This window comes from Phoenix dactylifera, chromosome 10 (assembly GCF_051530095.1).
Source record: "Phoenix dactylifera cultivar Ajwa chromosome 10, Ajwa_hap1_PhDact_Kaust_v1.1, whole genome shotgun sequence".
Taxonomy (NCBI): Eukaryota; Viridiplantae; Streptophyta; class Magnoliopsida; order Arecales; family Arecaceae; genus Phoenix; species Phoenix dactylifera.
In genome coordinates, this window is record NC_143199.1 from 26623418 (window position 1) to 26648204 (window position 24787).

Sequence of the window (24787 nt, forward strand, 5' to 3'; positions counted from 1 at the left end):
AAGTTAGGACTTACAGCGAGAAATTATTCTCTCTCTTATCTTCTGTTAAAATCCACGAATGGGAGCTCCTACCACAAAATCCCACCAATAATAAAGCAGATGGGAGAGAGAGAGAGGGAAAAAAGCGAAGGAAGATGAACAAAGCAAGGAGTTTTTTTCTTCTGTCTCTGAATCCCACCTCTCTCTGTCTCTAAACCAAGAGGTACCTTTTGTTTTGCCATTTGTGGTGAGTCCTGAGATCTCTTTCCCAATATGGTTACAGTTGTATACTACTTCTTTCTCTGAATCCCGCCTGCCTCTTGCTTGTCCCTCCCCAACCTTTCCTTCTATAGCCTCTTTCTCCAGGACGAATCTAACAAAAAAAGGAAAAAAGAGAGAAGATTAGAGATCACATATCATCATGGTGCGAGGGAAGACGGAGGTACGACGGATCGAGAACGCGACCAGCCGGCAGGTGACGTTCTCCAAGCGCCGGAATGGTCTCCTAAAGAAGGCCTTCGAGCTCTCCGTCCTCTGCGACGCTGAGGTGGCGCTCATCGTCTTCTCCCCTAGAGGAAAACTCTATGAGTTCTCCAGCTCCAGGTTCTATATCTCTCTCTTTCTCTCTCTCTCTCTCTCTCTCTCTCTCTCAGTATTATCTCTCTTGACCTTTTCTTTTTATGAACTTATATCTCTGTGGCCATCTGAAACCCAGTACAGTACTTCTATCTTTGTTTCAGATCTTGAGGTAGGTTAGTGTAAAGACATGGGTTTTGAGGTCAATATGCAACTCTTCGCAGGACTGGTATTCTTAGCGCTCATTGGTGTCGTTTCTCTTCTTTGTGTCGACTACAAAATGATCCATGATATTTGTGTTTTAAACTCCATGATTTCTCCTGGGAAATGGAAGTGTCTTTTAGGGGGAAAAGAGCTTCATTTCTGGTAAAAGAATCTGTAGTTGCTCTCCTTTCTTCGAGATTGTGAGATACACACCATTGTTTTTTATAGCGATTCCACACACAAATGATAAGGATAAGGAGACTCTTTTGGACGACTAGAAGATTTTCGCGTTATTGATGGGAAGGGTCAGGATATATACGGTTTCGACGCATCTACTGAAGTACCACGGAAACACAACCTAGAGAGGTCAGGTAGGTTTGAATGTTGTACTCTGATTTAGATTTCTAATATTTATAGTTCTCTTGCGGTTTAGTATCGTGTAATAGTACACCAAACCATGGTTTTGGGTTGCACTGGAAGTTTCGAAAACCAAAACTGGTTCCGGGATTTAGTCCGGAACTGACTGTTGGGGCCAAATTAAGCATGTTTTTGCGAGTTATAATCCTATTTCTTGCCGTATATTTATTTCTTTAAATAACAAGAATCTATTTTTTCTATATTGAACTCTTATTTTTCACACGATTTTTGCAACTTTATGTTTTAAAGATTTTTATTGGAAAGTGAACATTTTGGCATAAGTTTTTGGCTTTCACAGGCATTTAGATTTTTATTGGAAACTTGACTTGCACAGGCATTTAGATTGTCAAGTTAGATTGCTATCAAAACTTAAAATGATGTATCCTTATACGAAGCATGATTTTTTTTTTAGTGTATCTAATAAACAAATTTGATTGTTTTAATCACCAAAATGATACGTTAAATGCTCCTGAAATAATACAGTATACTATAAAATGATGTCTTATTCATTTTCTTGACTTATTTTCATATGTTTTCCGTACTTTTCATTAGCTAATTCTTCTTTTGATATTTAGAATTTTCAGCAAAAAAACATTGAAATTAAAACCTAAACCACAGACACTGAAGCTTGTTTTGTTCCATCAAATAGAATCAAAATTGAGCATTCAACCTCGGGTCAAACAACTTCATAATTTTTGTTTGGTTTATTGTAGTTAAGGGAAAAGAGTAATGAAGAGAAGAAAAAATGCGTTCAAGATTTTTAATCTGAAACTTTATGGTCAAACAACGTTTCTTAGAAGAACTCTTCCATCCAAAAGGAAATTTATAGTCTATATTCGTACTATCATTGGAAGCATCTAATACTTTTATGATAGGCAATTTATTGCATCAAGTACTATAATGTGTGCGTGTGTCTATATACATATATATGCATGCATGTATGTATGTATGTATGTATGTATATTTATGTATGCATATATATGTGTGCATCTATGTGTGTGTGTGTGTGTGTAAACTTTTGTCTCTTTTTTTTTTTTGTCACACCGAACAAATACATATGAATACTTTTATCATCTATTTTTTGGGGGAAAAATAATCTCAGATATAATGCGCATGTCGGATTTATCATTAAATCCATTTTGTTCATATGTATTGAAATTGATCCATTTGGTTCATATGTTTCCCCCTTCCATGCTTTATGTGATACATAGAACTAATTATTATTGTGGACCGTAAAGCTTTTGCAACCCTATTCCTTCAATATTGCTGTTTCCATACGTACTCCTTGTCTTGCTCTTTTCAACTTCCTTCTGTTGTAAACTAAGTGATTTTTGTTTTCCCGCAAGTACTATGCTAATTTATTGTAATAATCTAAAGCATAAGAAAATATCTGATGTCCATTCAACACTATAAGCCATCGTTAATTTAAGAAGAAGCTCTTAGATGATGGGAAATTAGACAAAGTCCATGTTTCCTCTGAAAGATGTATACTAAATTATCCTAGTGAAATAATAGACCTGGAAGTTTGTACTTCTTCCATAAGAAGTTTTTGCATGGAAACACTTACATAAGAAAGGCTTCTGGAGATTATGCATTATCAAGTCTACCCAGTTGAAAAGGGGTTCTGTGAACTGTAAATTTAATTACTCCACATCTTGCATGCAGTAGTTAAAATTTATAAAACATCACATGTGAGGGAACATAGTTTGTGGGCATGTGCTTCTTACCATGAAAGTCCACTCCTAATTCCATAACTTCTTTTTCCTCTGTTATTTCTTGTTCAATAGGAAATAATAAACTCTGAATAAAATCACCATATTTCCTAAGTACAGGTGTATCTTCCTGTAATTGGTGTCTGGGATCTAGGCATAGTTTCTGGTTGGTTGTATATACTAGATATCTGTTTAATACTTTTCTAGTTAGTCAATTGTTGTTCTATATATATATATCTTTACTGGATTTTTCCCATTAATGTTTACTAGCTTTACTTAGTTTCTAGGTGTCTCGCAGTCATATTTCCTTCCATAAATAAACAATCCAAAAATATTAGTTTCCCTTAATGTGGCTCAGCATATTAAAATAGATATGCAAAGACCTCTGAAAGAACTTCTGCATAGGAAAACACTCAATATTAATCCCAGCTTTTTGACCTGCAGCAACATGATTCTGATATGAAGATGAAGCATAATTGCTGCTTTTCACCTGAAGCATCTTATGTGATCTTGCTTAATTACTTTCACATCATTATAATAACTAATTCTTTAAGACCTTCTTGGTTCTCTAATGAACTTTCCATCAACTTCACATATGCATGCATTTTATGATTTTTATTGTGCAATTGCAAAGTTAGTTGATCCATTTAATTTATGCATTGCATGATTGTGGCCCTTTACAGCAGAACTAAATTCGATAACAACTGAGGAAGTGAGAGTGTAGGAAGAAGATACTTAAAGGAGTAAAGCAGAAGAACCACAAATAAATTAAAAAAGTATTTGGTTAAGAGAAGAATATAACGTACAATGTTATCAACAAGAGCGAGCAAAGTTTAACCAAAAAGAGGCTACCTTATTCATGACACTAAATGAGTTATTTTGCAAAAGAAGGATAACTTATCAAAACTGTAGTACTTTAATATCTGACCTGATTTTGGCTGTGTTTCCTCTCATTCTAGTTCTCAGAAAATTCTTCCAGCGTAATTATTGATGAAGCACTAAACTTCTATTAGTGCTAATCAAGTTGTCTATCAGATATTTAACTTGGTTATTAACAAGGAACTTCCGATTAAGCTGATTGACCTGAAAAATATAATTTCGTGTCTCTCAGTTAGAAATTAGTAAGTGATGACCCATTATGCCTTACATTTTTAAGAGCTAGGGGATTTTCTGTTTTTCCATCTCTCTCCCTTTTCCCTCAATTTCTCTTCTCTTTGCAAGAGCCCCCGCATAACTACAACATCAGATCAACTTAATTTTACTATTATACCTACACTGTCATCCATCTTGCACAAAAACATCAAAATAAGAAAATCAAAGATTATAAAATAAGAATAGAAGAAAAAGAGGAGGTAGTGGGTTGAGAAGCACATTGGGTCAAACTAGATCTATCACCTTGTAGTTGGTTTCTCTTGAGTGAACATACTCATCAGGCCTAACTAGACCCAACATTCAATTTTTATGCCTTAATGCTAGGTGTTGAATTTATCCAAATAATTACATTTAATATTATAAACTTATTAAAATCAATTTGACCAATGTGAAATTGTTAGAGAACAAATTTGGTTTATTAGACTTACCACAATTTAGAATTTGAATGGATGTCTATGGGATAGGTATGATCAGTATTCACTAAGAACTTATCTAGTATCGGACATCAAAAATTTTGTTAAGAGAGAACATGATAAGTGCAGTTATAATGTCAAAAGCATTTCCTTCTTGTTTATTATTAGAAATCTTGGAAAATTGACACTACGTGTTTCTGTAAAACCCAGAACGAATGTGATCTCTACAATTTAGAGAAAGGTGTCTTAAAAGGTTAATTGGCTTTGTTTTCATTATTGCTATGAAGGTCTGATGCAGGTGCATGGACGTCATACAACTTGCATGCCATTTTTAGGATATTAAATGACCGAAATAAGAAAGGTTATTAAAATGAAAGTTTCAAGTCTCTTTCTCTTCTTTCCAACAAGCCTAAGAACATTAAAATCTGAATTATGGTTGGAAAGTTATAGGTATTTTAAGAAGCAGGCATCTTTTGACCTTTTAAATTCTCTAAGAGAATTTAGTTTTGGCTTTGATGTCTTTTATTGTGTGAGTTACCCATATTAGGTGACTCTTGACCTTTCATTTTCTTTTGTTTTTTCATGTTACCCATGACTTGCCTATAAATAGTCATGAATTGTAATGAGGAGGATCCCAAGTTTTTGAATGAAAATTATCTTCCTCCTTGCACAAGAAATTGTTCTTGTATTTTCTCCCACTTTCATTGGATTGCAAATTGATCCAAGTGGTATCAGAGCGAGGTTATCATCTCTTGACGTTTCGAGAGGAATCCTATTGTATTTCTCGTGGTGGTGTTGACGCAAGCTTCAACCAACCAAGGCGAGTCGAGGCAACTAAGATCCTTCTAGCGATGAAGAATCTCGTAGAGAGCGAGATCTTCGCGACATAAAGAATGATGATTTGCGGCGGCAAGTCCAAAACCTTACCGAAAGGTTGGCTAGTTATGAGCAAAACCCGAGTGAAGAGGAGGGCGACACCACTGAAGAAGATCGCAACACCTTCCGTGACCAAAGTTCACGTTGTGGTAGGAGGAGCAACTCTTCTTCATCTCACCAACATCGTCATCAATTTCGATTTCCAGACATCAGGGTAGATATTCCCGAGTTTGAAGGAAAAATGCAACACGATATCTTTCTAGATTGGCTTAACACTGTTGAGCGGATCTTTGACTACAAAGAGATCCCCGATGAGCTTAAAGTGAAGATCGTAGCCATCAAGTTTCGAAAGCATGCACCAATCTGATGGGAGCGCTTCAAGTTGCAAAGAGCAAAGGAGGGCAAAGCCAAGATTTGTACTTGGAAGAAAATGAAAAAAGAGCTTCGCAAAAAGTACCTTTCCGAAAATTAGCTTCAAGATGCATTTCTCACCATGTATCAATTCACTCAAGGGATGCGAACCGTGGAGTACACTGAAGAGTTCGACAATCTTATGGTTCATTGTAGTGTAGTGGAGAACAAGCAATAGCTCGTTACCTTAGTGGATTGAGGCGTGACATCCATGATATGGTAAACCTCCATTCTTTTATTTCTCTTAATGATGTTATTAAACTTGCTACTAAGGTGGAACGTCAACTTTAACAACGGCGAGAAAAGGGTTTAACAAATGCTCCTGGAGGCCGAAATTTCAAGCGTGAGGGTATTCCTAACCGGGGGAGTGCATTACAATCTCATTCATCTTCTACATCCAAGCCAACCACAGCGGTGAAAAAAGATGCTTCATCTTCTTCTCGGCCAACATCATCTCGACCTCAATGTTTCAAGTGTTCTGGCTATGAGCACATTGCTTCTGAGTGTCCAAATAGAAGAGTGGTTTTTCTTGCCGAAGAAGGTGACGGTGAAGAAAATGAGTCAGATTCTATATATGATGAAATTGAAGAAGACATCACATATAGTGATCATGGTGAAGCTCTTGTGGTCCGTCGAAATCTGAATTCAATACGAAGCAAAGATGATCACATGTGGCTCCAGTGCAACATCTTTCATACTCGATGTACGGCTTATGGCAAAATTTGCAATGTCATTATCGATGGAGGAAGTTGCGAGAATTGCATCTCAATGGAGATGGTGGAAAAGTTGAAACTCAAGACAGAACCTCACCACCACCAATATTCTCATTCTTGGCTCAAGAAAGGAAATGAGGTAAAAAATTTCCAATGTTGCCTTATTCAATTTTCAATTGAGAAAAATTACCGTGATGAAATATGGTGCGACAAGGTTCCTATGGACGCTTGCCATTTACTTTTGGGGAGGCCATGGTTATTTGATAGGAGGGTCGTTCACGATGGATACAAAAATACTTATGCATTCTTGAAGGATGGTGCCAAAATAACCCTTGGGCCTTCAAAAATGGACAACACACCCAAACCCATTAAGGGAGAGGGAAGTACCTTTTTGTCCATGCAGAATTTGAAGTTGAAATTCGAGAAGCCTCTCAAGCATATGCTCTCATAGTGGTAGAATCTAACACGGAGGGCAATTTATTGCTACCTAAGATTACTTCTTTTTTGCAGAAATTCCAAGATGTGGCTCCCGATGAAATTTCTTCTGGTCTTCCACCAATGAGGAAAATTCAACATTGCATTGATCTCATGCCAGGTGCAACTTTACCAAACAAGGCGGCATATAGAATGAGTCCCAAGGACCATGAAGGAATTACAAAGATAAGTGAACGAGTTGGTGGCCAAAGGTTTGGTATGTGAAAGCATGAGTCCATGTGCGGTTCCTGCCTTACTTTCCCCAAAAAGGATGGAACATGGCGCATGTGTATTGATAGCCGAGCTATTAACAAGATCACCATCAAATACCATTTTCCAATCCCTCGGCTAGACGACATGTTAGATCAACTTGCCGGCGCTTACATCTTCTCCAAGCTTGATCTTCGAAGTGGCTATCATCAAATTTGCATGAGACCGGATGACGAATGGAAGACGGCATTCAAGACAAGAGATGGACTATATGAATAGCTTGTGATGCCATTTGGGCTTTCTAATGCCCCAAGCACATTCATGCGCCTCTTGAATCAAATCTTCAAGCCTTATATAGGTAAATTTGTCGTTGTTTACTTTGACGACATTTTGGTCTATAGTAGGGATCAAGAGCAACATTTGGAACATCTTAGACAAATCTTTATGATGTTGTGAAAAGAGAAGCTCTATGTCAACCTTCACAAATGCGACTTCTTAACCGATAGCCTAATATTTTTGGGTTATATGGTCACCGCCAGCGGCATCAAAGTTGATCCTAAGAAGATTGAAGCTATCTCTAGTTGGCCGGTACCTCATACCATTCACGAGATCCGGAGCTTTCATGGGTTGGCCACATTTTATTGAAGGTTTATACGACATTTCAGTTCTATTATGGCCCCCATCACAAATTATTTGAAAACTGGATTCTATCAATGAACTATGGAGGCTTAAGAAAGTTTTGAGAAGCTTAAGGTATTAATGACAACGGCCCCTATCCTTGCCTTGCCAGATTTTGAAAAAGTTTTCGAGGTGGATTGTGATGCCTTTAATGTGGGCATTGGCGCGGTGCTTAGTCAAGAAGGACGCCCTATTGCTTTCTTTAGTGCCAAACATGGAGATGGGCGAAAAAACTATTCAACATATGATAAAGAATTTTATGCTATTGTTGAGGCTCTTCATCATTGGCGGCACTATCTTATGACTAAGAAATTTGTTCTCTACTTTGATCATGAAGCCTTGCGATTCCTCAATACTCAACACAAGCTTAGTGTAAGGCATGCCAAGTGGATTGAATTTTTGCAATCTTTTACCTTCACCATTCTTCATAAAGCCGGAAGTCTCAATCAAGTTGTGGATGCTCTTAGTCGAAGACATGCTTTGTTGTCAACCTTGGAGATTAAGGTAATCGATTTTGATTTCATCAAAGATCTCTATTCTAATGATGATTATTTTGCGAGATTTGAGCTCGATGCAGTGATGCTCCTCATGAAGATTATCCAATTCAAGCAGGTTACTTGTTTAAAGGTAACCAAATATGTATTCCTAATTGCTCTCTTCGCCAAGCAATCATCAAAAAAGCCCACAATGGAGGACTTGGAGGACACTTCGGCCGAGACAAGACTTTAATCCTTGTCAAAGAAAATTTTTTTTGGCCGAGGATGAGAAAGGATGTAGAGAGACATGTCATCTTATGTCGAACCTGCCATATTGCCAAAAGCCGAGCTCAAAACACCGGCCTTTATACTCCTCTTCCTGTACCTCAAGCTCCATGGGAGGATGTAAGTATTGATTTCGTCCTTGGTCTTCCTCGCACCCAACATGGAAAGGATTCGGTCATGGTGGTTGTTGATCGATTCTCTAAAATGATACATTTTATACCTTGCGAAAAGACTTATGATGCATCTAAAATTGTTAATCTTTATTTTCAAGAGATCGTCAAACTTCATGGTATCCCAAAGACTTTCACTTTGGACCGAGATCCAAAATTTGTAGGACACTTTTGGCGGTCTCTATGGGCGGCACCAAACTTCAGTTCAGTTCTTCTCATCATCTACAAACCGATGGTCAAACGGAAGTGGTGAATCGAAGCTTTGGCAATCTTATTCGAAGTTATTTGGGCAACAATAAGAAGCAATGGGACTTAATTCTTCCTCAAGCGGAGTTTGCATACAACCGCTCAAGTAGTTCTACTACCGGTGCTAGTCCTTTTGAGATTGTCTATGGGTGCAATCTTAATGGCCCTCTTGATCTAGCTCCCCTTCCTTATGTTGTTCGATTTAGCGGTGATGCAGAAGCAAGGGCTAATGAAATCAAAAAGATGCATGAGCAAGTTTGATCCAAGATTGAAAAGAGCAATCAAAAATTTAAGGAGAGAGCTGATAAGTATCAACGTTCGGCATCATTTAAAGAAGGTGACCTTGTATGGATTCATCTTCGTAAAGAACGATTCCCCCATGGATGATATAGCAAATTACAAGATCGTGCCGATGGACCATTTCGAGTTCTTAAGCGTATTGGAGAAAATGTCTATCAAATTGAACTTTCCGGTGACTATGGAGTTTCTGCTACCTTCAATATGTCTGATCTAATTCCATATCATGATGATGAAGAGGCATTGGACAACTCGAGGACGAGTTGAGCTTCAACCGGGGGAGTATGATGCAGGTGCATGGACGTCATACAACTTGCATGCCATTTTTAGGATATTAAATGACCGAAATAAGAAAGGTTATTAAAATGAAAGTTTCAAGTCTCTTTCTCTTCTTTCCAACAAGCCTAAGAACATTAAAATCTGAATTATGGTTGGAAAGTTATAGGTATTTTAAGAGGCAAGTGTCTTTTGATCTTTTAAATTCTCTAAGAGAATTTAGTTTTGGCTTTGATGTCTTTTATTGTGTGAGTTACCCATATTAAGGTGACTCTTGACCTTTCATTTTCTTTTGTCTTTTCATGTTACTCATGATTTGCCTATAAATAGTCATGAATTGTAATGAGGAGGATCCCAAGTTTTTGAATGAAAATTATCTTCCTCCTTGCACAAGAAATTATTCTTGTATTTTCTCCCACTTCCATTGGATTGCAAATTGATCCAAGCATTATCAAGGTCATATAAAATTATGTCCCATCAATTCCATATTACTAGTTATGTTCTATATATTATGTTGATTTTTAAATAAAGGAGGAGTTATCCACATAATTCATCAAAAGAATGTGAATGTATTCTAGAAATGTTGCAAATGATATTAGACCTTTTGGTGTTTTTTGTCGAGGGATACTTTCACTATTTTAGAAAACAAAACTTCATCTATGCAGGGTTTTTGGTCTTTGGAACACTATATTGAAAAGTCACCACTAGTCTGTGCTGCCCCTCACTTCATTACTTACCATATTTTTATTCTTGTTTATACCATCATGTATGGTGGCTTAAGTTTGACTGTGGCAATTTTATGAGCATGACTTGATTTTGCCTACTAATCCTAATAAGTGATATGCAATCAGCAGAAGACCCAAGATTTCTATTGATCTATCAAAGGAGAATTTCTGCATGACTTCTACTTATTCCGGCTACTTGTGAAAATCTATTTTTCGTCTTGCATGCATCAACATAAATATATTAGCCCATCCACCTTTATGCTTGCACTATAATTGTTTTTGTCCTCTGAAGCCTGGATTGAAAAGTCAACATAAATTATACTGAAATACATATATGCATATATACATACATATGCATGCATACATGCAATACATGCATACATACAAACATCTATACATACATGCATGCATACATCCATTCATACATGCATCCATGCATACATACATACATCCGTACATGCATACAAGCATGCATGCACATGCATACATACATGCACACATATATGCATACATATGTGCATATATACATTCATACATACTTGCATATGTGTAGAAGCTAGCGATCATGTTTAGCTGTGAAAATGTTTTAGTTGCTCGTAATATGAATGTAACTATATTAAATCTTTTTGTGATGCATTGATGATATTTTATTTAAGATTTAATCTCTGAAAAATATTTAGCTACATATAATGTCAAGAATATGAGTCATGTCTAAGTCATCATTCCAGGACCTTTCTCACAGCTTTTTTAATTGTGGTGGAGATAATAAAGTTACATTATGCCAAGAATGAAGTTATTTTATAACATTATGAATATGAAAACTCGTTTTTTATATTATAAATTAACATGCAATATAGGAACACCTAAGACAACACAAAGAGTCAAAATAAGAATTATTGAGAAGGGAGGATAAATTTAAACAAGTAAAATATTTATCTCAATGGTCATCAAAATAAAAAACTAGAATTTCTGAGGTTGTGCATATTATATTGCAAGAGATAAAGGAAATAAAGATTGTGCCCAATGGCTCAGCCCCTCATCCATCAATTAGGGGGGGGGGGGGGGGGGGGGGGGGGCGAGAGAGAGAGAGAGAGAGGTTTCTTGCAGATCTTGGTTGTGTTTGGTTTTGGTTTGAAGAAATTTGGACCCAGTTTGGTAGAAGTGCTCATAAGAATGCTGCAAATTGCTAGGTAGAAACCTACCCCGGGGGTGATTAACTGTTCGGTTGTGGTGGTCCTTGAAATGTTTAAGTTATGATTTCTGATATGCCTTTCACAGCAAACTTATTACTTCGCAATTTCTATATCGCAATAATATTTGATGTTCATGTGATGTGTACTGTGATACATGAGGCATTCTTAACATGAACAAGAAAATGACACATGAAGTTCAGTGCCCCCCATAAAAGATTTAACCCCAGCTTATGGTTCATTCAAATGAGGATGGGTGTGTTGCCTGTAAAGTCCTTGCCCATAAAATAGAGTCCTACATTATTAAGCACATATGATGCTATCATACTGTAGGTCTCATTGTGTTTAGTTGCTTATCTTAGTCATAGAATTCTCCATGCTTATTATTATCTCCTAAATATAATAGCATTTGATTACTTTGTCATGGAATGGTTGAGATGTTTACAGCACACATTCATTTGTTATCAGCAATGAAGAACACTGTGGAGTGATTGATTATAACCCTATTTGATTTCGATGAGCTCAAAGCATTTGAGTATATCTTATGTTATACTAATGAATTCAATCTAGTGTTTCAGGCAAATATTTGTGAATTTATGTTTAAGTATTCTAGCTTTGGTTCAACATATTTTGGCTAAGTATGGAACTCAGTTTGAACCAAAGTCTGAAGCTCGAGTCGACTCCGAAAGATTACGAGTCGACTCCAAGTGTTTCAGAAGTTCTGGCACATGCTCGAGTCGACTCCGGTACACTACGAGTCGACTTCGATTGAGAACTGACAGAAGGACAGAAAGTTGATTTTCAGACCCTGTCAGCGAGTCGACTCCAGAAGGGTTCGAGTCGACTCCGATGGTTGCCGAGTCGACTCCCGACATTTCCAAGTCGAGTCCTAAGGGTAACAGAAGAAAGACAGAACGATGTATTTCAGACCCTGCAACCGAGTCGACTTCAGAAGGTTACGAGTCGACTCCGAAGTTTGGCGAGTCGACTCCTAGTTACGTCCGAGTCGACTCTCAGAGGAAAGCAAGACTAAAAGGCAGAGAACCAACTTCGGGGACTCTGAGAGCCGAGTCGACTCCAAGCGCTCCAGAGTCGACTCCCAAGTCAGTCGAGTCGACTCCAAGACGATCCGAGTCGACTCCGAGGCAGTTCAACTCCAAAGACAGAGGATCAGTTTTCGGGCTCTGAGAGCCGAGTCGACTCCAAGACGATCCGAGTCGACTCCGAGGCAGTTCAACTCCAAAGACAGAGGATCAGTTTTCGGGCTCTGAGAGCCGAGTCGACTCCAAGACAATCCGAGTCGACTCCGAGGCAGTTCGACTCCAAAGACAGAAGATCAGTTTTTGGGCTCTGAGAGCCGAGTCGACTCCAAGATGATCCGAGTCGACTCGAGAAAGAAATGCAGAAAAATAGATCTCTGGAACCCTGAGAACGAGTCGTCTCCAGAGGGCCGAGTCATCTCCGAATATTGGCGAGTCGACTCCAGGTTTGGCCGAGTCGACTCCAGAACGGAACAGCACTTTAATTCAAATTCTGAACAGTGGGCGAATCGTCTCCAGTAAAGCATGAGTCGACTCCAGCAACAGCCGAGTCGACTCCAGATCGAGCGAGTCGACTCCGACCCCAATAGATACATTGTCAGGAGTTGCAGATTGTGCAGAACGGCCACAAATTAGTGTCTAATGGCTAGTTTTCAAAGGGGACTGCTTAAATAGTCAGAGTGAACAGTAGTAGACACCAAGAGAGCTATTCCATTCAAACAAAAAGGGATTTCCACCTACCAAAGGCTCTTAAGAGTAAATACAAGAGAAAGAAGGAAGAAGCGCATTGAACTCCATCCAACTAACTCTTTCCTTCGCATTCAAGGCTCTCCTCTGACATCAGTTCTTCAGTGCATTCAAAGAGGAGACTCAGAGTTCGAGAAGCCCCTTCTTCCTCTTCCAAAATCTGTTTCAAGGCTTCTAACTCTTCTCTTTTCATATTGTTTAATATTTGCTTATTAAGAAGCTTTCCTTATAACTTTTTCCAAACTATTTTCTTACTTGATTCAATCAGGGGATTGAATCAAGGGTTGTAAGGTTTGTTGGTGAGCTAAGGTTAAAACCAACGGTGTAAGGGTTCGATTGTGATCCCGGAAAAACAATCGGGTGGTTCTAGTCGGTGAGCCTGTAAAAACCGACCGAGTTCGTTGTGATCTCGTAAAACAACAAGTTGGGTTGTGAACTTGTAAAACAACCGGCTGTAATCCGAGGGATTATAGTGAACTCCCAAGTGTAGCTTGGGGAGTGGACGTAGGAGCAGGGGTTAGCTCCGAACCACTAAAAATTGTTTTGTGTTTGTGTTGGTTGCTGCACTCTCTCTTACACTCTCTCTAATCTTTCACTGCACATAATTACTTAACCGGAATACTTGCAATAGAATTGGATATTAACCAAATGTAGTTTTTAATTGGTCGAAATTTAAATCATAACCCAATTCACCCCCCCTCTTGGGCAACAAGTGGTATCAGAGCAGGTGCTCTCATTTTTTTTTAAGAGTAAAAGATTAAAAAATGACAACCCCTTTTGGATCCTTTCTTAGTGAGGGGCAATCCACCAATAGGCCTCCATTCTTTAATGGAACCAACTATACCTATTGGAAGGCTAGGATGAGGATATTCATCCAAGCCCAAGACTATGATGTTTGGAGCATCATAGTTAATGGACCATACATTCCTTCTATTTATGTAGACAACGTTGCTATACCCAAGCTTGAAAAAGATTGGAATGACAATGATAGAAGGAAGACACAATTAATTGCCAAAGCCATGAATGTATTCTATTGTGCCTTAGACCATAATGAATTCAATAGGATCTCTACTTGCAATTCTGCAAAAGAGATATGGGACAGACTTGAAGTGACTCATGAGGGCACAAATCAAGTCAAGGAATCTAAAATAAACATGCTTGTTCATAAGTATGAACTATTTAAGATGGAACCAAATGAAACTATCACATGCATGTTTACTAGATTCACTGATATTGTCAATAGCCTAAAGAACCTTGGCAAAAGTTATACTAACAGTGACCTTGTTAGGAAAATTCTTAGATCCTTACCAAGGTCATGGGAAGCCAAGGTAACGGCGATCCAAGAAGCCAAAGACTTGAACAAGCTGGCACTCGAGGAGCTCCTTGGATCATTGATGACACACGAGCTGACAATGAAGCAACACAGTGAAGAAGAGTCCTCCTACAAGAAAAAGGTAGTTGCACTTAAATCTACTTCTTCTAACAAAGTTCCCTCTTGCAGCAGTAGCAGTGAAGAAGAAGACAATGAGGAAGATGATGATGAGGCTCTTCTCGTGAGAAAGTTCAGAAAATTCATCAATCGGAAGAAGTCTTTTCATCAGAAGAGAGGTTCCTCAAGCTTCCACAACAAGAACAAAGGTAAGGAAAGGGAAAGTGAGGGAACCGCTTGCTATGAGTGCAAGAAGCCGGAACATTTCAGAATGGACTGTCCCTTGCTTAAGAAGAACAGCAAGTACAAGAAAAAGAAAGCTCTCGTCTCCACTTTGACGGACTCCGATTCATCATCATCATCATCGGATGAGGAACAAGAGGAAAAGGCCAACTTCTGTTTTATGGCAAATAAAAATGAGGTAACATCTGAAACGCATTTAGATTTTACCTTTGATGAATTGTATGATGCTTTTAATGAACTAATGAATGAATATAAGACAATAAATCTTAAAAATAAAGAATTAAAACTAACTAATCAATCTCACTGCCATAAGTACGATAAATTAATTAAGGACAAGAATTTTATCATCAAAGAAAATTTAGAACTTAAAACAAGCAACCAAATGTTAACTCAAAAAACTAATACCTTAATTAAAGATAACGAAAGACTAACTAAGGAAGTTTCAGAACTTAAAAACAGTAACCGAACTCTAAAAGATAACTTTACAAAAGATCTAAATTTACTAAAAACAGAAAAACTAAACTTAACAAAAGAACTTAAAAAGTATAAACCTATAGTTGAGAAGTTTACCTTTAGTTCTGAAAAACTGGACATGATACTTAATAGTCAAAAAGATGTATTTAGTAAAGCTGGTTTAGGGTATAAGCCTAAGAATAAGCAAAAGTTTCTTAAATTTTTTTTTGTAAAAGCTGGGGAAAGTAAAACTAAAAATATAACCTATTTTTGCTGTGGAAAAGTAGGACATAAAGCTAATGTATGTGACCATAGGAAAGTAGAAGCTAAAAGAAAAATTAAAAAGGTTTGGGTTCCAAAAAAAACCAACATTACTAACCATGAAGGACCCAAGAAAACTTGGGTACCTAAAATTGTATGATTTTCTTGTGTGGGAGTGTCTTGCAGCCAAGGTCTACAAAAACAGTTGGTACTTGGATAGTGGCTGCTCAAGACACATGACGGGTGACAAGGAGCAATTCTTCACCCTAGAGCCTAACAAGGGAGGTGCAGTGACCTTTGGAGACAATAACCAAGGTCACATCGTTGGTATAGGTAAAGTACAAATCACCTCTTCAACCTTTATTGATAATGTACGATTTGTAGATGGTCTTAAGCATAACTTACTTAGCGTTAGTCAATTATGTAATAGAGGTTTTAATGTTCTGTTTAAGCCATCTCTATGCATCATAACCAACTCAATTGACAATAGCTTATTATTCAAAGGAATAAGACGTGACAATGTTTATGTAGTAGATCTTGAAGATCTCGCTAATAATAGCCGTTGCCTAGTAGCTAGTGATTCTAAAGTCAATGATGCAAGTTGGTTATGGCACCGTAAATTAAGTCATGCAAGTATGGATACAATATCAAAATTAGTTAAAAGAGATTCAGTGATTGGTTTGCCAAAGCTAAAATTTGAGAAAAATAAAATTTGTGAAGCTTGTCAATATGGCAAACAATCTAGAAGTTCCTTTAAATCCATAAATTATGTCTCTACTGCTAGACCCTTTGAACTACTTCACATGGATCTTTTTGGACCAACTAGAACCACAAGCCTTGGTGGAAACAAGTATGGTCTTGTCATTGTAGATGATTTTTCTAGATACACATGGGTCATGTTTTTAGCTCATAAAGATGAAGCATTTTCAGTATTTAAGAAATTTCATAAGGAAGTAACTAACTCAAGAAATGCTTCAGTTATAGCTATTAGTAGTGATCATGGAACGGAATTTGAAAATCATCTATTTGATGAATTCTGTAGTAAAAAGGGGATAACTCATAATTTCTCTGCACCTAGGACTCCACAACAAAATGGAGTGGCAGAAAGAAAGAGTAGAACTCTAGAGGAAATGGCCACGACCATGTTGTGTGAAAGTAATCTTCCTAAGTATTTTTGGGGTGAAGCAATTAACACATCTTGCCATATACTAAATAGAGTTTTATTGAGACCAATTATAAAGAAAACACCTTATGAACTGTGGAGAGATAGAAAGCCCAAAGTAAACTATTTTTATATTTTTGGGTGTAGGTGTTTCATTCATAATAATGGCAAAGATAACTTAGGCAAATTTGATTCTAAATCTGATGAAGGTATCTTTTTGGGATATTCTACATCAAGTAAAGCTTATAGAGTCTTCAACAAAAGAACCCTTGTCATTGAAGAGTCTATACATGTTGTTTTTGATGATACTAATGATGTCTCTTCTAGCAAGAGAGTAGCTCTTGATGATGATGCAGGAATACTTGAGAAAAGGATAGATGATATGACATTACAAGAGAATGAACCGAAGCAAATTGGAGAAACTTCAAAAAGCCAAAAGGTAATTGTTGATCATGGGCTTACTAAGGCTTGGAGGTATGCTCATGGTCACCCTAAAGAATTAATTTTAGATAATCCATTTCAACCTGTTAGAACTAGAGCATCTCTTAGGAACTTAAATAATCATCTTGCATTTGTCTCCCAAGTCAGCCAAGATCAGTTTTTGGGCTCTAAGAGCCGAGTCGACTCCAAGATGATCCGAGTCGACTCGAGAAAGAAATGCAGAAAAATAGATCTCTGGAACTCTGAGAACAAGTCGTCTCCAGAGGGCCGAGTCATCTTCGGATATTGGCGAGTCGACTCCAGGTTTGGCCGAGTCGACTCCAGAATGGGACAGCACTTTAATTCAAATCCTGAACAGTGGGCGAGTCGTCTCCAGTAAAGCATGAGTCGACTCCAGCAATAGCCGAGTCGACTCCAAATCGAGTGAGTCGACTCGGACCCCAACGGATACATTATTAGGAGTTGCAGATTATGCAGAACGGCCACAAATTAGTGTCTAACGGCTTGTTTTCAAAGGGAATTGCTTAAATAGTCAGAGTGAATAGTAGTAGACACCAAGAGAGCTATTCCATTCAAATAAAAAGAATTTCCACCTACCAAAGGCTCTTAAGAGTAAATACAAGAGAAAGAAGTAAGAAGCGCATTGAACTCCATCCAACTAACTCTTTCCTTCGCATTCAAGGCTCTCCTCTGACATCAGATCTTCAGTGCATTCAAAAAGGAGATTCAGAGTTCGAGAAGCCCCTTCTTCTTCTTCCAAAATCTGTTTGAGGGCTTCTAACTCTTCTCTTTTCATATTGTTTAATATTTGCTTATTAAGAAGCTTTCCTTGTAACTTTTTCCAAACTATTTTCTTACTTGATTCAATCAGGGGATTAAATCAAGGGTTGTAAGGTTTGTTGGTGAGCTAAGGTTAAAACTAACGGTGTAAGGGTTCGATTGTGATCCCGGAAAAACAATCGGGTGGTTCTAGTCGGTGAGCCTGTGAAAACCGACCGAGTTCGTTGTGATCTTGTAAAACAAGTTGGGTTGTGAAATTGTAAAACAACCGGCTGTAATCTGAGGGATTATAGTGAATTCCCAAGTGTAGCTTGGGGAGTAGACGTAGGAGCAGGGGTTAGCACCGAACCACTATAAATTGTTTTGTGTTTGTGTTGGTTGCTGCACTCTCTCTTACACTCTCTCTAATCTTTCACTGCATATAATTACTTAACCGGAATACTTGCAATAGAATTGGATATTAACCAAACGTAGTTTTTAATTAGTCGAAATTTAAATCATAACCCAATTCACCCCCCCCCCCTCCTGGGTTGTCTTCTTGGGCAACAAACACTATTGGAGAATTGTGGGTTTGTTGTCCAATGATGAAACTCCTAAGATTTACACATTCTTGACCCTTGTTTGTAAAATACTTCAGACAAATAATTTTCGAAATTTTATGAACTAACTAGTCTAGAGACCAGAGGGGAGATTTTTAGATGGAGCAAAATAAAAAAAATCAACTTTTAAGGTGCAATAAATAGATCATATTTTTAATATCTTATTTTATTATTAAAACCTTTCTGTAATAGGGTAATACGAAAAATCATTGCATATATTTTTTTTTGACAGAATTCCATTCTTTTTCAACAGCTCAACATTGTTTCAGGTCCATGCTTTTAGAAGTTTATCAATGTATCAACCATTATATCTTAAAGACTTAACCAAGCTAAAAAAAATCATGTTTTGAGAAGTTTATTAATGAAACATTCAATACGTGCTCCAAAAATTAAATCATGGAAATTATGATAAAACGATTGCCAATCGCTTTATCAAGATATAAGTGATATGATTTTCATATAAAATAATCATATAAGAATGGTTTTGACAATAGCTTTATCATGATATAAGTTATACCTGATGGATATTGGGACCTAATCTTCACTGACCCAAGCCTAATGCACATTTTTATTACCTGAACCTAGACCAATCCTGATCCTTAAATAGACTAGCTATGAAATAATATTTAGATTTGAAGCTCCAATAGATACAGGTATGGTTTTAGTAAAACCTGGGCAAAGTCCAAGCTGGTAGCATGAGGACTCATATGGATTTGTGTTTAGTACTGCATCTGCTATGCAATATGTAGATCCAGGGTACTCATATTGGACCATGAATCCCAAATAACACCTTCTGACTAGTCTTTCTGGGTAAGGTCCTAAGTCATGACAAATAAAGCTAACGGTCTAAATCCATTCAAATCCAATTATAAGTACCATAAATCCAATCTAGACCCGTATTACGCAGTGGGTTGGATCCACTTTAATACCAGTTGTCACGATCCAGAACCTCACCCCAAATAGCTAGTTAAAAGATATTATTTGAATTTCATGGTCCAATATAAGTATCTAGGATTTACCCATTGCATAGCCGATATGGGACTAAACATACATCTGTACAGATCCTCACAGATAGCTTGTAGTTGCATATTGGAGAGGTCTTGGGCATTTTAAGCAAGGCTATGAAATCTAGATAACACCTTCTGACTAGTCTTTTTGGATGAGGCCCTAAATCATTATACGTATAAAAAATGAATTTGTTGTTTTTGGATAGAGTCTAATTCCCACAAAATTATAGTTTTTTTATTATATGAAATCAAGAGTATAAGAAACTCCCTTCCCACTTGTTGGCCTTTTTTCTTATATTGCCATTTGGGTGCTCTCTATTGCCTAGGAGATATGAATCAGTGCATATGCAGCAGCAATCTTTTTATTTTTTTCTAGTGTACTTCTCAGTTCTTGATTCAAGATTTTGTAATGTGAGAATGAAAGTTGAAGTTGATTTTGACTTGTGAGCATCAAATATAAATTAGTGTAGACACCAAACCAGTTGAACTACCGGACAAGCTAAGTGGATATGTTAGATTCTCTATGTTCTATCTTTTCTTCTTTTTTTTAAAAAAAAGAGATTATTCATTTGAATCATAAAATTGAGTTTATAACTTTAACAATTTATCTTTTTCTTAGTTAAAAAAAAGCAATTAGAATCATATGAATTATGATCTAGTCCAATTTTTTTATGATATATTTCCAGTGGCCATACCAGTAGCTGATAGGTCAGCTGATTCACATACCTCTCCAAGTTGGTTCAAATATGAGCAATGGTTAATAATCATCATATTCTCAAAAAATGATACTAGCATTAATTTGTGTTGTAATACTGTGCTTTTGTATGTATATGATTGGTCAAAGAGCATAGGATTCGTCTTTAAGATTCTTTCTTTTTTTTAGAAGTCAATTAATTAAAATGCTCATTTTTCATTTGTTGTTTCACATTTGTTGGGATGGTTCAGGGATTTCTCTCGTTTAGATCCAATCCCATACATACATACATATACATATATGTATTGTGTGTGGCATTTGTTGGGATGGTTGAGGGATTTCTCTTGTTTAGATCCATGTTGATATCCATACTTTTACTATCCTATTTATATCTGTATTCGTTTAAAATAAATATGGATATCAATTTTTGCATCCAACTAACATCCATATCCATATTTGTATTTGTCAAACAAAATAAATATAGATATGGATATACTGGTATATGATATGTATCCGATTTGGTTTCAGCCCTATTACCCAGACATTTTGATTTACACATGAATGCTTGGTCCCTACACTTAGACATGGTATTGGTATAGCACTTGGTTATGATCATGAGAGGAAACTCTTAAAGAACAAAAAGTTTGGGCACTGCAACATAACATTAATACTTCACATCTACACCTGATTCCATATCAATCTAGATGGTGTAACTCTAGCCCCCATTTTAGCTTAGATCAATATAAATGACTAATCAATTATTTCTAGCTGATGTTAAAACTTAAAATGCTAATACCAAATCCACTATATTTTACTAGAAATGGTATTACATGACTGAAAGAGTTTACAGTTTCTTCTTATGTTGCCAATGTTTTCTAAATTCATGATGCTTTACTAAGAAAATATTCAAATTGAAATCTTACTTTTAGTAATAGCGAATATTAGATATATGTTTTTTATGCATTAAAATAAGTCTCTTGAGCTGTGTATTGGGTTGGATTAGATCTGACCAATACTGTGCCACAAATGTTGACTTTCTAACTGTGGCCATGGTGAGGGTAAAGATCACTCAATGGTTATCCAGATCCAACGGAAATATAGAAATTAAGTCAAGATTTGGACCTAATCCAACCTAGCTAGTGAGTCAAATGGGTCGAATTGGATCAGGTCTTATTTGGTCATAGTCTGGGTCAGATCACAGTGCAACCAAAGACAGTTGCATTTACCTTTAAGCTTTTTGAAGAGATTAATATTTTTTACTGAATATTTTTCCAGATTCTATTATCTGAATATATTCTTGAACGAAACCTAATTTTTTCACTCTGGGGTGTTTCAGCATGGAAAGCACACTTGATCGTTACATGTTACATGCAATGGATGTTAACATCAGCAAGCAAGCAAAAGAGCATAATAAACGAGTTAGTAATCCTTCTGTTTTCGTAAGTGATCCCATTGTTCTTATCTGACTTTTGATGAGATTAGTTTATTTAGTCGTTTCTGTTTAATTTCATGTGTCATTCGCCCATATTGCATCTGCTGTCTTAGCAAAGGAGGATATAGCATCCAAGAGCCAGGTTTTGGGTTTAGTTATTAAAAGCATAATATAATTGAATATACTTACAAAGTTCAATTAAAATGTATCAAAGTTATGTTTTTGAATGGAAAACATGGCCTGTTTCTTTTCTTCTGCATGGATATTGGCATGATCTTGATCAAGGTTATATTAATATTCATGAAGAAGAAGAGGAATATCCATCTGAGTAATGCAATCAAGGTTATGTTAATATCCATGCAGAAGGAAAGATATAGTCAATTTTTGAGAAATGCGGTGGTTGATGCCACCTGCAGGATCTGAAAAGTGGAACTCTCTCAAGTAAGGAGGAATGCTAACAAGAGCTAGAGCTGGTTGGCGGAAGTGAAGAAACTGCTATTTCCAATGCCTAGTGTCAAATTATGGAAAAACTCACGAAGTTTCGAAAATGTTTTACATTAGTACTATTGGCCCCATCATATGGAATCAGCAAATGGTAACCAGAAACAAGAAACAGAAACATGGAAGGATTTATGTTTGGTTATCAGGCACATAAATAATATACCTTGAAAGCATCTTAAATAATTATGCATAGAAATAATATACCTTTAGAAAAATCTGTAAGACAAACCGTCATAAATTAATTTCTTATTTTTTATTTCGCATGTGTTATGAAATTAAATTGCCTAAACTGCAACAGCTGAAGTCTGAAACTGCAAGCTTGATGAAGAAGATTGAACAGCTTGAGGCTTGTAAAAGGTGAAGACTGAAAAATTTGAGAAGTTTGCATCCCGCCAGAACTCAAAATTTTTTCTCATAAGATAAAATCCTAACATTTCCTTTCATGCAGGAAGCTCCTAGGTGAAAGTTTGGAATCATGTACAGCGGAGGAACTGCATGAACTAGAGTTGCAGTTAGAGCAAAGCCTAAGCATCATCAGAGAAAGAAAAGTATGATATAATAGCCTTTCCTGTGTTATTTTATTTGGCTTTAGCCATCAGCAGCACATCATTATCTCTGACATTGTCATTATCTTCTGTTTCATTCAGTATCACATGCTAGGGGAGCAAATCGATCAACTGAAAGAAAAGGTAGACTACTACAATTATGCATTGTAATGGTTGTAACAATGAAGTCGTCCTTTGCCAAGGAACTACATTGAGTTTTTATTTCTAGTACTTGATCAGATTTCCTTTTACATTTTGGTTATCAATTCAGGGGAAGATCCTTTTGGAACGTAATTCTTCACTACATGAAATGGTAAGAAGTTGAATATAATTTGGTCTTTATGTTGCTTCATCATACAATCGATATGCAATATTTAAGTACCTGTCCCTAAATGGTCTGTAACATCTGCAACAATGTTTTAACTAACTTGATATTTGTCCTCTATCTTAAGTTTGACTCAGAAACTCAGCTACAGCTATGCGCTCCTTGGAAAGCTGTTTCTGATGATCATGATGGTCAGAACACGGAGGTAGAGACAGAGCTGGTAATTGGTAGGCCAGGGACTTGCTAGGTTAAGGGACAATATCAAATTGTCATCACCAGCAAACATGTTTATCGATTAAATGCATATGTATAAATATAAATGCTATGGACAATAAGTTAATGGTATGTCAAAATGTATTATTCTGAAGACCATGTCATGGATCAACCAATTGTTGCCTATATGATCCTGTGTGAAGAAATAGTTGGATGTTTCCTGTCTTTCAAGGTCTGGTACGAGCTTTTCTTTCCTTTTTTTCTTTTTTCAGTTGGATTTCAAACTTTTCTTTCACGGAAGAGAGTTCTGGATCGCCATACCTCGCTATTGCCATAAGATAACAGAATGTTTAATTGTCTCAGTGCTCTTGCCATTGTATGCTCTAACTATGACAGGCCCAACTCATGCATCTGGTTCAACAAGCACCACGTAAAAATATCTGCTTGATTGATCTAACACTACAGTGGTTACTGGCATTTGTCTCAAATTATGATGCATGCATGGAGCTGAACAAGAGTGGTCACTGGCTGTTTCTTTCTCCATACTGAGGAAAGGGTGAAATTTTTACACTCAACACTTTAAGCTTTCAAATCCCATGTTGTGGCTTTCGATTGTTCATGCACCCATACGATACAAGTCTGCCGTACACCCCCCATGTCCATTGTTGTTTCGCCACAGAGGATAACGGAAGAGGAGGAAGAACAAGAGAGGGGGAAGGAAGAAGAGGTTATAGAGATGCAGGAAGAAGAAGAGAAAAAGAGGAGGAAGAAGAACAGGAGGAAGGCTAGGATTTTTTCATTTAATCATCAATTGCCTCATACATGAGAGGGGTGGTCCTTACATCTTGATCAAATTAAGCAATCAATCGATCAAATCAATTAATTAACATTGACTAAATTTGGACCCTTCCACAATTAATCCCTTACCAAAATTGGTCCACTAAATTGATCCAATTACATAAACCCAATTGACTAGTTTAATAACAAAACAACTGGCCAAATTGACTTAACTAAGATAAAAGCAAATAATGTAATAAAAGAAAATGATTCGGACTCAAAAGGATCCAATCCAGGTTTGACTCAATCCAGAGGCTCAGGATCATCTGGATGAAGGGCTCTGATGTCCCCGTCAACTCCTCCCGGGTGAGAAAAACTCGATCTCATCGAGTACAGGTCTGGCCAGCTGTCGTACTGCTCCAGAAGATCGGGTTAAGGTGCTGCAACTGTGCTTTGAAAATCCACGTCATGTCAGACTTTGGTCGACCTTTCCACCGAAAAAGGTAATGTTGATAACCACCATTTCTAGTTGACATAACCTGCTCATCTAATATATGTTCTATTTGTTCTCTGCGTGCATAAAATTTGGGAGGTGGTGGCTTAATAGCAGGTAATAGTTCAGGATGTTCATCATGGGCAGGTATATCAATAAAGGGGT

At 37.0% G+C, this 24787-nt stretch overlaps 1 protein-coding gene across 4 annotated transcripts; it reads left to right on the forward strand.

The window, feature by feature from the left end:
• Positions 1–68: 68 nt before the first annotated feature.
• LOC103696089 (MADS-box protein SOC1-like) lies at positions 69–23506 on the forward strand. 4 transcript variants are annotated; one of them, XM_039115532.3, is made up of 8 exons: positions 69–202; positions 333–582; positions 21673–21775; positions 22568–22626; positions 22718–22817; positions 22917–22958; positions 23086–23127; positions 23267–23506. In XM_039115532.3, the coding sequence occupies exons 2-8, from the start codon at positions 401–403 to the stop codon at positions 23384–23386; spliced, it is 648 nt and encodes a 215-aa protein (XP_038971460.1). In that variant the 5' UTR covers positions 69–202; positions 333–400; the 3' UTR covers positions 23387–23506. The 4 variants fall into 4 exon arrangements, with proteins under 4 accessions (XP_038971460.1, XP_038971459.1, XP_038971461.1 ...); XM_039115531.3 differs by having other exon boundaries at positions 79–226; XM_039115533.3 differs by having other exon boundaries at positions 79–226; positions 21673–21754.
• Positions 23507–24787: the final 1281 nt, after the last annotated feature.

Excerpts from the sequence above, each read along its gene's own strand:
- LOC103696089 (XM_039115532.3), top strand. The coding sequence starts at position 401 with ATGGTGCGAGGGAAGACGGAGGTACGACGGATCGAGAACGCGACCAGC. Across the intron at positions 21,776-22,567 it reads TTAGTAATCCTTCTGTTTTC|CTGAAGTCTGAAACTGCAAG; the intron begins GTAAGTGATCCC and ends AAACTGCAACAG. Across the intron at positions 23,128-23,266 it reads ATTCTTCACTACATGAAATG|TTTGACTCAGAAACTCAGCT; the intron begins GTAAGAAGTTGA and ends CTCTATCTTAAG.